Genomic DNA, 17,476 nt, shown 5'->3' with positions numbered 1-17,476 from the left:
ATTATAATAATCATCATTATTATTATAATTAAGAATGCACATGAATTTAGCAATGTGCTGCAACTCTGCCTACCTACTTACTCACTGAAATCCAAGTTCCTGCACAAACCTGATGGACAGGAATGAGACAGTAAAATAATAATAATGTTGGTATTTGTTAAGTGCTTACTATGTGGGCTCACAGTCTTCATCCCCATTTCACAGATGAGGTAACTCAGGCACAAAGAAGTTAAGTGACTTGTCCAAGGTCACACAACTGACAAGAGGAAGAGCTGGGATTAGAACCCACGACCTCAGACTTCCAAGTCTGTGCTTTTTCCACTAAACCACGCTGGTGTCACACAAGCCTCTAGCACCGTAATCAAGTCTTCTGCACAGGTTCTTAGCCTGAATTCTCCACCACAAGACTCATCTGATGTTTCTAATGGGAGACTAAACCCTCAGGAGGCCACAAATGTTTGGTTTCTTCAAATTTGTTCCAGACATCCTTGTAATTATGGAAACTTTTCCCTGAAACTTTTCTTTTCTCTTTACATTTGGGCATCATTTCTCCCCTCCAGTTTTTGGGGACCCCCTTTCTATTCTCCAGCAGATCTGCAAAATAATGAGAAGTGGCTCTGTGGTAACAACAGCCACTTCATTGGGGGAAAGGTGGGCGTGCTATTAGGCTGAGGTGATATATACTACCACCAGATTTTGAGAAAGATATTCTTATATCTTATTTCTTTCCCTGCTCTAGTTTAGCGTTCCAATTTTACAGCTCAAGCAGGACTTCCGTGATGTACTGTTCCATTTGATCTTTAAGAGAGAGAAGGAAAAAACCCCCATGAATGACCTTTGTCATTTTTTATCAGCTTTCCCTTCCTGCCAACAATGGGGGTGACATTTTCTTGGCCCTGTTTTTGCCAAATATAGATGAATACTTTAAGTCATGAGTTTATATATCTTTGCTGGTGGCCTGCTTTTTACCTTGAGCTTTTCTAATTTTGTAAATTCATGAGCCTTCTCTTTGGTTCTCTTCAGTGATCTAACTTAATTCCCATGCTTGATAGCTAGTTCCTTTAACTTCTGTGTAGTGGTTAGTATAGTTCTGGGTTTGGTCAACTTGATATCCTGTAATCAACTTTCCTATGATATAGTTTGTCTCTTTTTAAAATTGTCCCTTTGAAGAGCAACCAGCTTTCTTGGGCTGACTTTTTTCTATCATATCCTCCCTACTAGTGTCCAAAATCTGTTAAAATTTGCTTTCCTTTAAGTCATTTATCTTTTTGTAGAATTTTTTTTGCCTCCCCAACACTTAGGTTATCTTATAGTTGTTTCCAGCAAAGTATCCATTCACTTTATGTCCTCAACAAATTCCTCCTTTTTGTTAAAATGGAATCAAATATGTCCTGGTTTTGTGCTCTACATTTTACTCTAGGAAAGTATTTCAGTGGCAACTTAAAATTTGTGTGATGATTTGTGGCCTGATAAACTGCTTTACTGCATCCCCTCTTCCTCCTCCTCCTCCTTTTCCTCTTCCTCCTCTTCTTTCTCCTTCTCCTCCTCATTGTCCTCCTTGTCTCTCCTCTCCCTTCCTCCTTTTATTCCCTTTCCTGTTCTTCAAGCACTTAGTGTGGTGCTCTACACACAGTAAACACTCAATAAATACTATTGATTGATTAATTCTCCTCTTCTTTCCCCTTTTCTCTTTCTTTTCCTCCCTCTTTCCTTCCTCTTTCTCCTACATACTACATTAATCATCATTTAAGAGTCGCTTTCATGTGTAGAACCTAAAACGGTGCTAAAAGAATGTCTGTACTCTGATAACTTAGTGAAGAAGGTATTAAAATTGATATCGAACCTCTAAACAATCTTGGTCATCATGAAGTTGAAAAGGAAGACACATTGGAGAGGGTTTTATTTTGTCAGAGCAAGTTTTCCCATTCTCCAAATAACATTGAAATGATTTTCTTTCAATAAATAGCTTCTTTGAGGTTTAAATAAAGCCAGAAGCTTTTAGAAGCTTAAGAAAGAGGTTCCCTAACCTTCAGTTATTCCATTCTACTTGCTAAATTTGTATTATTGGCACTTGATCCCCTGTGTCTAATTACAGTCATAAAGTCACAAAGGAAAGGGGCTTTTAAAAACTCACAGCACAGAGGATTAATTAAAACTTTCTCTTTCATGGTTGAGAATCAGTCATTATATTAAGCATTAGGGATAAAGTTCCATGACCTATATCCGAATTAGCAAAGATAGAAAAACATTTGTGAATGATTCATTTCTCAAGTGAGCTCTTTGGACTTTTCTGACCTTACTGCTGAATCACATTTTTATCAAATCAAGTTCTCTTAGTTACTGGAAGGAACCTCACAAAGACATAGAATCAAACCCCCTACCTCCAAACTTTGCTATGCTCAAGACAGGCAGGGTTGGGTATCTTATTTCCAAAAACAACAATTTCATTTCTTGCACAAAGTCTGTCCAATGCCTCATAACCCTCACTATTAAGCAGTTGTTCCTTACAATGGACCAAGCATCTCTGATTGCAAATGAAAGACTTTTTCTGCAATTCTGACCTCGGTGGTCTTAGGACATAATACTTGAGATAACTTTTCATGAATCTGGGCCCAGCTATCAACAATTCGTTACCTTCTCTTCTCCAAACTAATGGCTTGATTCCCCCTATAAATGCTCTATTTAGTTAAACCCTTAAATCATCTTTGTAGCTGTTCTACTGAATCTTCATATATTCTTTATTCACCTCTTAAAATGGAGAGGTCATATCTGGGCATGGAACTTTAATGAAGACCGCACTAAGGTCTACATATTGGGTTTATGGTGTTCTGCCTTTTATATAATAATAATAGCAGTAGTCCTTACTTAACCCCACTGTACTAAGCTCTGGGGTAGATTCCAGACAAATAGGTCGGACACAGTCCCCGTGCCACACTGGGCTCACAGTCTAAGTAGGATCTCCTTCCCCTCCTGAGGCACAAGAAAGTTAAGTGACTTGCCCAAGGTCACACAGCAAGCAAGTAGCAGAGATAGGATTATTCATTCATTCATTCAATCATATTTATTGAGCACTTACTATGTGCAGAGCACTGTACTAAGTGCTTGGAATGTACAATTTGGCAACAGATAGGGACAATCCCTCCCCAACAACGGGCTCACAGTCTAAACGGGGGAGAGAGACTACAAAACAAAACAAGTAGTCAGGCGTCAATACCATCAAGATAAATTGAGAAGCAGCATGGCTCAGTGCAAAGAGCACAGGCTTTGGAGTCAGAGGTCATGGGTTTGAATCCCAGATCTGCCACTTGTCAGCTGTGTGACTGTGGGCAAGTCACTTAACTTCTCTGTGCCTCAGTTACCTCATCTGCAAAATGGGGATTAAGACTGTGAGCCCCACGTGGGACAACCTGATTCCCCTGTGTCTACCCCAGCGCTTAGAACAGTGCTCTGCACATAGTAAGCATTTAACAAATACCAACATTATTATTATTGTTATTAAATAGAATCAGATATATACACATCATTAATAAAATAGAGTAATAATATTCACAAATATGCACAAGTGCTGTGGGGAGGGGAAGGGGGAAGAGCAGAGGAAGGGAGCAGGGGGAATGGGGAGGGGAGGAGGGGCAGAGGGAAAGGGAGGGCTCAGTCTGAGTAGGTGTTCTGGAGGAGCTGAGAACCCAGGTCCTCTGATTCCCAGGCCTGTGCTATTTCCACTAGGCCACTGTTACTGCTAGTGTCACTGCTCTCCATGTTATTCTCCACAAATCCATTTCTTTAGCCTATGGACACCTAGGTTCTAATCCAGGCTCTGTCAAAGGTCTGCTCTGTGACCTTGGGCAAGTTGCTTAAGTTCTCTGGGCCTTGGTTACCTCATCTGTCAAATGGGGATTAAGAATTTGAGTGCCATGAGGGATAGAGACTGTGTCCAACTTGATTAACTTGTATCTACCTTAGCACTTAAAACAGTGCTTGGCACACAGTAAGCGTTTAACAAATATCATTATCATCATTATTATTATTACCTTTGGCCATCCTTGGGAAGGTAGTTATAATGCTGCCTGTGTTTGTCTTGTTTTAATCGATGATCATTAAATCATTATATTTAAATAGGCAATTCATGAATGTACACATCCACATATTTAGTAAGCTTCTAGCACACAGAAAAAATGTGGAATTATTTTCTCTAGAAATCCAAAGTAACTACTGCTTTGCCTATTTATCAAAAAAATGTGCCTTCATCTCCATCTTACCTAACCAGACTGTACCATACCATACCGGGCACCCAAATTTGTTTAGAAGCTGCCAGAGCCCAGTTTTGCCACTGTTATACAGTATGGACATCTTACTATTGACTTCCTGAACTTTTCTTCATTTTATTGGGCTACGCTGATCTTATTTCTGGATGGTTTTGAACTTAATCCTCTAGTGGAAGGGCAATTCTTAAATGTGGTCAAATCATTTTGAGGTCTAGTCTTAATTCCCAGAATGTTAGAAGCCCGGCATCATTCAGGGTCACCTGTACATAATAATAATAATAATAACAATAATTGTGGTATTTATTTAGTCCTTTCTATGTGCCAAGTATAGTAATAATAATAATAATAATGTTGGTATTTGTTAAGCGCTTACTATGTGCAGAGCACTGTTCTAAGCGCTGGGGTAGACACAGGGGAATCAGGTTGTCCCACGTGGGGCTCACAGTCTTCATCCCCATTTTACAGATGAGGTAACTGAGGCACAGAGAAGTTAAGTGACTTGCCCACAGTCACACAGCTGACAAGTGGCAGAGCTGGGATTCGAACTCATGACCTCTGACTCCAAAGCCCATGCTCTTTCCACTGAGCCACGCTGCTTCTCTACTGAGATACTGAGAACACTAGTACTGAGTGTTGGGGTGGATAAAAGATAATCAGATCCCACAGGGGCCTCACAGTCTAAGTAGGAGGGAGAACAGACATTGAATTCCCATTTTGCAGATGAGGGAACTGAGGCATGGAGAAGAGAAAGTGACTTGCCCAAGATCACACAGCAGGCAAGTGGTGGAGGCAGGATTAGAACTGAGGTGATCTTTCCACTAGGCAATGCTGCTTCTCATTCTCCTGTGAGTTTATAGATCTCATTATCCAAGCAATTAAAAGAAACTTGTCTACCCTAGGCATTTGGTGTCAATCCTAATTGGGCCCCACTAAATACGGAGACATTCATTTCTATCCTCTGCCAATATCCCTTTTATTACTTGCACTCCTACCTACCGACCATCTAATCCACACCCTTTCTTTCCAGTGTGTCACACTACAGGTTGAAGATATCCTTTTTCAGGATCTTGTGGCAAGGGAAGCTTTCTATTACCCAACACAAAGAAATGTGTCAAAACTCAGCTGGGTTGCAAACCTGGGCCAATTAAACATGCTGTACCCGAACAAGTTTTCTGTTTGGTCAGGATGTGGGAGTTCCAAATACCACAGGGAGCAGAGTGATGAGATCACAATTTCAGTTTAAATAGTTCCGTTATCTCAGCTGTGAAACCATGCTTCCTGACTCTCCTGCTGGCTAGAGGTTGTGGTTACCATTTGCCCTATTCCTAAAGAAATTATTTCTCCCATCTTGACTATTGGCTGTTCTCTCCTTCCCACACTAGGCCTCTGGTGTGCAGGTCAATTTTCCTTCTCCCCATCCAGTGAATGAGAAACACCATCGAGTGGAACTGGATATTCCTGCTGAGATTCAGGTGAACTTCCCTGGGATGGGGGAGAATTCCAGCTTTGCCATCTATCTGCTGTGTGAACTTGGGCAAATAATTTAACTTCTCTTTGCTTCAATTACCTCATCTGTAACATGGGGATGAAGACTGTGATCCCCATATAGAACACTGACTCTGTCCAACCTGATTAGCTTGTATCTACCCCAGCGCTTAGTACATGGCTTGGTACATAGTAAGCGCTTAACAAATACCATTTATTTTAAAAAAAGGAGTGAAGAGTGATCCTCTGAGGACAAAGTGTTTACCCAGAATCCCTTTGGGGATGAAGGGGATATTTGCCTGGGACCGACAGTGGGCTCACTGGGCTCATGATGGCTGATTGAACAGCGCTCTCTCCTCTGGGCTCCTGTTTGGTTTAAAAATAACTCTGGCAGTACTGGAGAGGGCAGAGCCCACAATGGGTTGGGACTAGCTCCCTACTTTAGGGCAAGAGTTGTTCTGAGGGGCTTGATGTAGTGGGCTGCCATCTCATTTACACTCAGAAGTTCAAAAGGAAAACAGGTAGGCGCTCTTAAATGAGTGGTGAACCGACATTAAGGAGGTGAACTTGTCGGTTCCTGGAAGGGGGTAAAGAGAATCGCTCCACCCTCTTGAACAAATTAGATTTCAGTGCTCCACTCTGTATTTTAGGTACTCTTGAGCTTGGTGTGCCCTAATGAGGAAATTTTCTCCAGAGTAACTCGTCATTCTATGGGAAATCTGTGCTGTTTCTACCAGCAGGACTGTGGCTAGGAGAACAAAACCAAGAAGTAAGTTTCCTAAGCTGACCAGTACCTAAATTTTTGAACAATACTTTGAAAATCCACTTTTCCAAATGAAAATGAAGGGGGGGGGTCCTTAATGATTTCACAGCAAGCCACGACTTTCTAAGGATCAATCAACCAATGGTATTTACTGAGCATTTGCTGCCGAGCTCAGTACTAAGCTCTTGGGAAAGTAAAATACAATACATTGCAAAGATGATTGAGCTCTTGGTAACATTCCCATCTTAAAAACTGCCTTTCTTATTGAATTTCTTAGTTTTCTCACTTAAAGCAACCATAGAAAGAGCCAAGTCATATGGTTGTTCTCATTTACTTGAACCTCTTCTCATCCTTTGCAACATGGGTTAGTTATCTGTTCTTTTTCACAGCCATTCTCAGCACAAGCCATTTCTAAACTTTTCAGTGGATGGTTGTAAATTCAATAATAGAAATCTGGGAAAGGAAAGAAGGAAATCCTAATAAAGAGGCGATAACTTTTAATGGACAATTTTGGATGGTCATGCCTTAAGGGGAAGAGGATGATCTAGTGGAAAGAGCCTGGACCTGAGAGTCAGAGGTTCTGAGTTCTAATCATGGTTCCATCACTTACCAGCTGTGTGACCTTGAGCAAGTCACTTAATTTCTCTGTGCCTCAATTTCCTCAACTGTAAAATGGGGATTCAAAATCTGTTCTCTCTCCTACTTAGATTGGGACCACCTTTTGGGACAGGGACTGTATCCCTTGTATCTACCCTAGTACTTAGAACTGTTCTTGACAAATACTATTTAAAAAATTAAGGGGACGATTGAGAAAGAGAAATGGGAAAGAGAAAATCCCAGGTGATTATGAGACAGGAAAGGATTTGATTAATTTCTATTATCTCACTGTTCAGCTGGAGTACATCTACACAGAGCCCAACCAACAGCTTACTTTCACTGTGGTGGAATATTGGGAAAGAAAGACATAGGGCTGGGTCTGGGAGTTGAGATATTGAACAAATGATATTGGCTTGCCTCCCTCATTGAAGCTCCTTGAATGCAGGGATTATGTATTTTACTTTATTTTCACCCAAATGCTTAGTTGAGTTATTGGAAAAATTATATGCAAATTGACTTCCACTATTTTGTCATCAACAACTTAAGAGACTTTAATAATGAAACTGCAGCATTGACCAGGCTAGAAGTCAGTTGGTTTGGAGTCTGGACCCAATTTAATCTCTTTTTCCTGTGAAATATTCCACTGATTTAGAGGAAGGAAGAACAAATGGAGAAGAGATCCAAGTCAGCTCAAATTTTCCCTATGCAAGGCAAGCCAGCTGCTGGAGTGCAAAGAAGAGAAATCAATTGATAAAATTTAAGAGTTGGAAGTGATCTTGAGCAATTTTCTGGTCTTGTTCCCTGCTTCTAGATAGGTGAGTAGTTTTGTCCCTATTACTTAAGTGGCTTTCTAGTCTTTGCTTTAATGTCTCAAGAAAGGAAGACGTCACAAATAGCATACTTCCTCTTCTCCCTCATCCCAGCTTGGAGACTTAATTCTTCTCATTCCAGTTTGTTTATTGTGCCTCATTTTCATCCCTATCACTACCAACCCCTTTCTCACAATCTCACTTCTGGCCTGGCTCTCCCTCCCCCTTCACATTTAGCATACCACTAATCTCCTGATCATCAAAACCCTTCATATCTCCTTCTATGACATCTTCTATGATTAGTCATTCAAATCATCTCCACAACTTCAACACTTCTGCTTCACCTAAGCACTTGGGAACCATTGTATTTATGTGCCTATCTATACTGTCTATACTTCTCCTATCTGTGCTTTACTTTAGTGTCTGTTTCACCATCTGGATATAATCTCCTCGAGGATAGGGATAGGAGAAAATGCCTACCTTAATGCATTCTCCCAAGAGTTCGGTATAGTGCTCTGCAAAGAGTAAGCACTCAATCAATACTATTAATCAATTGTATTTATTGAACACTTACTGTATGCAGAGCACTGTATTAAGTGCTTGGGGGAGTACAACACGACAGTATAACAGACACATTCTCTGTCGACAATAAACTTACTATTGATTGAGTGATTTGTTTTCCATCCCACCCACCAAGAAGTTATTGCTTATATCCATCTGAAATCTTTCCTGTTCTAAGGTCCATTTCCCCTTTTTTATTTTCATGGTATTTGTTAAGCCCTTACTATCTATCTGGAGTAGAAACAAGATAACCAGGTTGGACACAATCCATGCCCCATATGGGACTCACAGTATCAATCCCCATTTTGCAGATGAGGTAACTGAGGTACAGAGAAGTTAAGTGACTCACCCAAGGTCACACAACAGACAAGTGGCAGAATCAGGGTTAGAATCCAAGTCCTTCTGACTCTCAAGTCTGTGGTTCTATTCACTAGGACAGGCTGCTTTTCTGCCCTTGTTAGTGAGATCATGGCAAACAGCTGATCAGCATCCTCCTCCTCCTGGGATCCTGCAAACACTTGCCAACAGTTGATATGCCTTAGCATTCTTTACTATGGATGAAATAACCAAATTCCTTGATCCATTTTTCACAGCATTTGTTTTCCAAATGTTCTTTGAGTCCTTCCATTTTCTCAACCTCTTTTTTTTTAAGTCCAGTGATCAAAAATGGCCAAAGAGCTTTCTCTAGTGTCTCAATAACTTAGTGTAGCTAGAAAGGGTTACTCCCCAACTCTTGCACATCATATCCCTAGAACCCCATTCCAGTACCATTTTGACTTTTCAAGTAGTAATGAGACCCACAAGCAGACCTATTAAAATGATATTTACTCCTAGAAATCTCATTTTCCATCGTCTTCACCCTCTCTTCTGTACTGGTTATACACTTGGGTCTGTATCCTTTAAGCACTTTGATACTCGCCCCATCCCCACAGCCTTTAAGTACATATAATAATAACATTAATGTGCCAAGTACTGTACTAAGCACTGAGGGAGATACAAGCAAATCGAGTTGGACACAGTCCCTGTTCCACGTGGGGCTCACGTCTCAATCCCCATTTTACAGATGAGGTAACTGAGGCAGAGAGAAGTGAAGTGACTTACTCAAGGTCACACATATATCCTTATCACATATATCCTTATAATGTGCCATTTCCTTTAAATGTAATTTGTTTTAACGTCTGCCTTTCCTACTAGACTGTAAGCTCCTGTAAGGTTGAGATGGTGTCTACCAACTCTCTTGTTTTTGAATGCCCCCTAAGCACTTAGTACAGTGTTCTGCATACAGTAAGTGCTCAATCAATACTAATGATTGATAGATTGAAATACCGGCACTATATTGGTGACTCACATTTGTTGCTTTTTATACCCTCTGGATCTTTTACTTTTGTACTTCATTCTAGACAATAAGCTCATTGTGGACAGGGAAATCATTTGCCAACTCTGTTATATTGTACTCCTTAAACCCTTAATACAGTGCTCTACTCACAGTAAGCACTCAAACACGATTGCTTGACACTTGCCCCTTACCAGTGTTTTATCCTTCTGGGTTTTGTGGTATTTTGCTTTCATCCCTAAATGTATTTCCTGGGACTGTTCCAATTCTTTTCTTTTCTTACTGACTCACTTTATCAATTTATCTAAGTGTTAATTTTTTTCCAGCTTCCAGTACATTAATGAGTCCACCTAGCTGGATGTCTGCAAATTTAACAACTGTGTTCTCTATCCCTACAGGCCATCCGTGAAGCTTTATTGATGAAGGAAGACTATATGGACAATAACATTTAGAGACCATGATAGGGTGTCAATAAAGGGAGAAGTGAGAAAAAGCCAAGGGGAGAGATGTCTAGAAAGGTTTCATTCATTCATTCAATTGTACTTATTGAGCACTTACTGTGTGCAAAGCACTGTGCTAAGTGCTTGGGAGAGTACAATACCACAACAAGCAGGGAACAACATTCCCTGCCCATAACAAAAGGGTTTGGAGGTGAAGAGCAAGAGCAAGAAGATATCTGGGAGGTAGGGTGGCTAAATATGTTGATCATTTGCCCCACTGATGAACATAAGACTAGAGGTCATTTATGAAGAGGTGTAAGCTCTTTGTGGCCAGGGAATGCGTCTGCCAACTCTCCCCTATTGTACGCTCCTAAGCGCTTAATAAAATGCTCTGCACTTAGTAAGTGCTCAATAAATACTATTGATGATGGTGATGGTGAAGAGATGAATTGAGGAGTCATTAAGGTAAAGGTGGGAGCTGGATCCATGATGGTGGATAAGGTCAATAAGTGGGTTGAAGGAGAGGATGAATACAGGAGAGCAAAGGCCCCAGGGAGAGAATTAACAAGTGAGAAGTAGAGGGGAATGCCTTCTGGAGAAGATTCTGAAGGGGCAAATTGGAAAAATGGGAAAACCACTGGAGAAAATTGAGTTGTTCAAGCCCCTAACAGGGAAGGGAGTTAGGAAAAGGCAAAAGATCAAACTTATTCAGGCAGTGAAAGAATTCAAGGAATATTTAAATGAAGAAAAGGATCCATATCACTGTTGCTGAGCTACAAAACCCCAATCTTTTGTCTTTACAGTCAACATCTCTAATAACACCCTGTGCATTCTCCTATGGGATGGAGTTCATGGCAGCTACAAACAATGTTACAGAATTTGTTTTTCTAGGGCTTTCTCAAAATAAGGAGGTGCAGAAAGTATGTTTTCTTGTATTTCTGCTCTTGTATACAGCAACTGTTCTGGGAAATCTTCTCATTGTAGTAACTGTTAATGTCAGTAAGAATCTTGGCTCACCCATGTATTATTTCCTCAGCTATCTGTCTTTTGTGGAGATCTGTTACTCCTCTACAACTGCTCCCAAACTAATTCTAGACTTAGGTGTTGAAAAGAAAGGGATTTCCCTGAATGACTGCATGACTCAGCTATTCTTCATTCATTTCTTTGGTGGGACCGAAATCTTCCTCCTCACCATGATGGCCTACGATCGCTACGTTGCCATCTGTAAGCCCCTTCACTACACCTCCTTCATGAGCCGACGTGTCTGCGGTCTTCTGGTTGGGATGGCCTGGATGGGTGGCTTCTTGCATTCGATGGCTCAAGTTATCCTTGTATTCCGCTTACCCTTCTGTGGCTCTAATGTGATTGACCACTATTTCTGTGATCTGCTGCCTCTGCTGAAACTTGCCTGCAAGGACACTTTTGTCATCGGCTTGCTGATTGTAGCTAATGGTGGGGTGTTGTCTGCGGTCAGCTTCCTGGTATTAGTCGTTTCATATGTTATTATCTTACTCCACTTAAAGACACGAGGTTCTAGAGGACGCCGCAGAGCCCTCTCGACCTGTGGCTCCCATATCATGGTGGTGATCCTGTTTTTTGGACCTTGCATCTTCATCTACATGCGGCCCTCCGCCACGTTTTCCATCGACAAAATGGTGGCTGTGTTTTACACTGTCATCACCCCCGTGTTGAACCCGATCATTTACTCTTTGAGAAATACCGAAATGAAAAATGCCTTGAAGAGACTATGGGTCATAAAGATGAAAGGAGGAGAAAATGAAAGACAAAATGGGAAGAGGATTGGTGATTTGTGATGAAACATTATCTGAAGGAAAAGGAATTTTATGGGCTGTATGTGTGGTTAAGGGAGAGATAGTATGTGGATGAGCCAATGAGTATGAGAGAGTAGGCATGTTTGTGTATGTGTGAGACGGAAAGAGAATGTTTGCTTCTCTTCCTTCCCTCCCACTTAGCCTCTTCTTCCTCTTTTCTTACCTCCTCTACTCTTCAGTTTTCCCTTTATCTTACCCTCTCTTTCTCCATTTCCTTTACCCCCCCCTTCCTTTCTCTCTCCTTTCCTTTCTCTCGTCCTCACCCCACCTTCTCTTTCTCCCCCACAACCCTTTCTCCATTTCTGGCTATGGAGACAGAAGGGGACCGAGGGATCGACAGAGAAGAGGTGGAGGGGTGGTGAGAAGAGGAGGAGAGAGGCAAAGAGATTGGGAATAGGGAAATGGAGGCTTATTGAATATCAGTCTGTCTCAGCTGGTGGCTCCTAATGACCCTGATGTCAGATTTAAGTGACCCGAAAACCCACATCACTAGAGGACTCCACTTATCCCACCATAAAGAGTCCATCTAGAGCCTTCTCTAGAGGACAGTTCTAACTGTTCCTTTTCTAGCCAGCGCTTTTATAGCTGCAGAATTTTAAATCTTTCCTGCATTCTTTGCTGGACAACCTCTTCTTTTCCAGGATTACAGGCTCTCCTGAAAGAAGAGGAGAGGACGGTTTATCATTGTGAAGACCATTTCTGGGATACTTGGAAGATATTAAATATCATGGAGGGTCTTTTCCCAGAGCAAAATAAAAAGAGAGAAATCAATGTGTTCTCAGAAATAAGCAGGCCACAATTCCCAGGCCTTGGGTTAAAATCAAACCAGTGAACAAAACCGGCTGTACACATTGGCACACTGTAACAATGCTCTGCACACAGTAAGCACTCAATGAATACAACTGATAGATCATGGAGTCCCCTCATGCAGATGTAGAATCCAGGACGATCCCCCCCATATCCTTCAACCTGTGCTCCGAGTTTGGATCTTCACTCATCTAGAGCCCTTGTTCCCACGGTGGGAATATTGTACTGAGTTCCTCCTTCCTTCCTCCTCCCTTGATTCCTCTTTTTTAATCTTGAGTTTTCTCGAATGTGATCTATTGAGGACAGGGAATGGGTGTTTTACTTCTTGGGTACTCTCCCAATTTCTTAGAAGAGTGGCTCACACTCAGGAAGTGCTTGATAAGTACCAATTATTGATTGAATGTGTTAGAAAATTCTCTGTGATGATGTTATGATTATGTCATCTCTGCAGAGCTATATTGGAAGATGAAACTACTGCAGATTTTCCTTTTGAGACTGACATTGAGAGACTCAGCCAATACTTCTGGGCTAATGAGAGATAGGGTGGCACAGATAAATGAAATCCACAGATAATCCACAAAAAATCCCAAACTATGCTTTATATGAAACAGTTTCAACCCCTTCTCCTATTAACCATTTTAACGGGAGCTGCTAATAAAAGCAAAAATGGCCATTTTGTATTTCACCTCCCTTTCTCTTCTCTTCATTTTTAGATTAGGGTTAATCAGCTTCTAAATGACCACATTTAATATTGTTTGTAAATTCTTCTAGGTCAGATTATTCCTACTGGACCACATTTAATGACCACATTTAATATTGTTTGTAATTTCTTCCTATTGGAGTCCAATACTCTTGGGAGTTCAATCCCCCAGCTTTAAGACATTTTGGGAAGTCACTTAGGACATCTCCTATGTATGCTATGTTAGGGTCAGAGAAGGGGAAAGTTTTCCAAAGACCGGATGAATGATCTATTTAGAGGCTCTGGAAGACTGATGGTGTAGTATTTTGACTAGGAACACTTAGGAACCAATTTTCCCAGTGTTCTGGTGAGTCAGCTCCTGCTAACCAGAGCTGGTCTAAGCTTGCTCTAGTTTGGACGACTTGGAGATTGGTCTCACAGCTCTAACAATCATTCCTGAAGGCCGGGGGTTTTTTGGTAGTACAAAATGAACCTGAATTCAAATTTTTGTCCTAAATCCAATCTTTTAGCCCTAAGCACCAAGTCCAGGGAGATTGTTAGAAGAGGTGGATCAAATCACACAGCATCCAAGAAACCTTTGATATCTTTTAATTCACCCCTGGTAAGTTTTTCATCATAGCTGATTTTTTAAAATAGCAAGAATAGCAACAAAATGTGATCGTTCTCTTTTGTCCTAGTAAGGAGTAAAAATAAAATAAAATCATGTTGCCTATCTGACTATAATTGTTATAATGAAGTTGGATTTTCTATTTTTTAATAATAATGTTGGTATTTGTTAAGCGCTTACTATGTGCAGAGCACTGTTGTAAGAGCTGGGGTAGATACAGGGTCATTGGGTTGTCCCACGCTAGGCTCACAGTTAATCTCCATTTTACAGATGAGGTAACTGAGACACAGAGAAGTTAAGTGACTTGCCCACAGTCACAGAGCTGACAAGTGGCAGAGTCAGGTTTCAAACCCATGACATCTGACTCCCAAGCTTGGACTTTTTCCACTGAGCCACGCTGCTTCTCTTTTTCGTTGTTTGTCATTTGATAGTGTTGGTAAATTGGATATTTGACAATAATAATAATAATAATTATGGTATTTATTAAGCACTTACTATGTGCCAAGCACTGTTCTAAGCGCTGGATATTTTCTTTTGTTCAGGATTAAAAACATGCAAATCAAATTCTGATTCTGGTTGACTTCTTTACACTCTTATTTTATATTTCAGTGGCAAATGTTTCAAAGAACCATCATTACTTGAATAACTCCCAGACCATGGATAGATTACATGGAGTCACAGGAAAAGATTACCAGGGGCATCCTAATATGCAAAAGTATAAACAAAATTATAGAATATTCATATAAAATGCCAGCTAAATTAATGAATGATCGAAGATTATAATATATAGAATAAAGAAAAGTCTATTTGATTTTTGAAAAGTTGAATGATTTGTGGTAATAATGCTGCCATTGCTGTAGTTTTGATCTTATTAATTACTCTAGATGATTTTCTCTGACAGTCTTTTTCTCACGCTGCCATTGATTGGTAGGTAGATGTTCAAATTCACCCTGATTTGTCAGAATTCAGCAGCAAACATTTCAAATTAAACCGATCACCACATCTTTATTATGCACTTTCATATTCATGTTATAAAATTATGAGCTATGCCTTTTGATTGAAAAGGAATAATTTAATGCCAATTGCCAGAAAATAGAAATGTTAAAGATTTTTTTAATGGTACTTGTTAGGCGCTTACTGGGTGCAGGCACTGTACTAAGGGCTGGGGTAGATACAGACTAATCAAGTTTGACACAGTCCATGTGCCACAGAGAACTCAAAGTCTTAATCCCCATTTCACAGATGAGGTAACTGAGGCCCAGAGAAGTGAAACGTCTTGCCCAAGGTCACACAGCAGATAAGTGGTGGAGCCAGGATTAGTATCCAGGTCCTTCTGACTCCCAGCCCTGTACTCTATTCCCCGGACCTTGCCTCTGATGAGATTCCACCTTGATGACACTGAAAGAAAGAGCTGAGGAATTAAGAAGTGTGGAATAAAGCCATTATAGTAATGTTTACGTAGTGGGGTAAGTCAAGGAAATTCTCTGCCCTTAGCAATTCCACACTGCCTGTCGATTCCATCTTCTTCCAATTCCTGATGTTGGTTTTCTCTGATTGAAGAATTCTCAGTGTTACAGTGGAAAACACATTCCAGGCACGGATTCTGGGAAATCTCTCCTGTGGTTATTGTGTGTTTGCTTTCCATTAACTTTCGCCAACAAGGTCTCCGTCACGCCTAGAAGGGCTTGGTACATCGAAGCATTCATTCTACCAGTTGGATTCAGAACCGTATTTGTTAGAAACAATCCAACAGAGTGAGATATGGTCCTCTTAAGGCAGGGTCCATTCTGTGGCTCTAGGAAATACATTATCTGATTTGAAAGATCTTTTGAATGGTGCTGGAACATTCTGTACAAGCTTAAAATGGAATGGGAAATCTGACTGCCTCCTCAAATTGACAACAGAGTGAGAGGATTATAATACCTCTCTGACTTTTGCTTTTAAAATCTAGTTGAACCCTGGTTCTCTCCTCTCTCCTACTTGTATAAATGGATGTTGACCAATCAATATTCTATGGATAGGTGACATATTTAATTTTTTATTTCTGTGAAAAAGACTTCACTATGGCTGAGTTTTACAAATCTGCAGGATGAAAAGATCTGGGGAAATGAGAGCTGAAAGGAATTGAATATAAAAGGTATAATAACTGTGGTATTTGTTAAGTGCTCACTATATTCCAAGCACTGCACTGCAGCACTGGGGTAGATACAAAAAAATCAGGTCCCTCAGGAGGCTCACAGTTTAAGTAGCAGCGAGAATAGACACTGAATCCCCATTTTGCAGATGAGGACCTGAGGCACAGAGGATTTAAGTGACTTGCCCAAGGTCACACAGCAGGCGAGTGGCACAGCCAGTACTAAAACCCAGGTGCTCTGACTCCCAGGCCAATGTTCTTTAAACTAGGCCACGCTCCTTCTTTGGGGAAAGTTCTGTAAGGGCCAGATCTGGGCTTCAGTGGCTATCAGGACCATACGTGTAAGTATTATTAACCTGGAAATGGTGGAGACTTAGTCCTTACCGGTTTTTGCAATTCTGTAATCAATCAATCCGACTCTCAGGGTTGCACATGGAGAGTTTCCAGTACTCTACCAGTCTCGACTACTGGAGGGAGAGTCAAGCAGAAGCCTGTCCATTCCATTCCATTCCTAGCTTGGACAGTAGCTAGCAACTGGAAGGCAATCTGCTACAAGTCAAAACTCACCTGTGTTGGGCAGCAGCGGCACAGGAGAGAGTCAAGGGCAGAGACTCAAATTTACTGCATGGAAGAAGGCAATGGTAAACCACTTCTGGATTTTTACCAGGAAAACTCTATTGATACACTACCAGAACCATTGCAGATGGAGGTGGGGCGTTCTGGGAGAGATGTGTCCATGGCGTCTCTCTGGGTTGGATTATGACTCGACAGCATAAGACAAGATAAGACAATCAATCGATAAATGGTATTTATTGTGCGTGAACTGTGTGCAGAGCACTGTATTAAACTCTTGGGAGGGTACAGTATGATAGAGTTGGTAGGTAGACACATTCCCTGTAACCAGCAGAACTTGTGAAACACCTGTTAAGGGTTGGAATACCCTTTGGGGAGCCCATCAGGGGTGTGTTTGCCTGGTCCACAAACTGTAAGCTTGATATGGGCAGAGAATGTGTCTGTTATATTATGTCGTACATTCCCAAGCACTTAGTCAGTGCTCTGTGCACAGTAAGTGCTCAATAAATATGACTGAATGATTGATGTAAATATCCTCATTTCTCCTGTCGGTAATCTATTTTATTGTCTACT

At 40.9% G+C, this 17,476-nt stretch overlaps 1 protein-coding gene and 1 long non-coding RNA gene across 2 annotated transcripts; both read left to right on the top strand.

Moving 5' to 3' along the window:
• The first annotated feature begins 5,513 nt into the window (after positions 1-5,513).
• Positions 5,514-10,306, top strand: LOC114810001. The gene is made up of 4 exons (XR_003757752.2): positions 5,514-5,734; positions 6,398-6,516; positions 7,760-7,922; positions 10,209-10,306. It is a non-coding gene; the product is annotated as an uncharacterized LOC114810001 (long non-coding RNA).
• Positions 10,307-11,101: 795 nt separating this feature from the next.
• Positions 11,102-12,064, top strand: LOC100082951 (olfactory receptor 4X2-like). The gene has a single exon (XM_001513520.3). It carries the CDS (start codon positions 11,102-11,104, stop codon positions 12,062-12,064), a length of 963 nt encoding a protein of 320 aa, XP_001513570.3.
• Positions 12,065-17,476: the final 5,412 nt, after the last annotated feature.

Source organism: Ornithorhynchus anatinus, chromosome 3 (genome assembly GCF_004115215.2).
Source record: "Ornithorhynchus anatinus isolate Pmale09 chromosome 3, mOrnAna1.pri.v4, whole genome shotgun sequence".
In the NCBI taxonomy this organism is placed as follows: Eukaryota; Metazoa; Chordata; class Mammalia; order Monotremata; family Ornithorhynchidae; genus Ornithorhynchus; species Ornithorhynchus anatinus.
The sequence above is the reverse complement of the archived record's forward strand: the minus strand, read 5'-3'. Positions and strand labels throughout refer to the sequence as shown.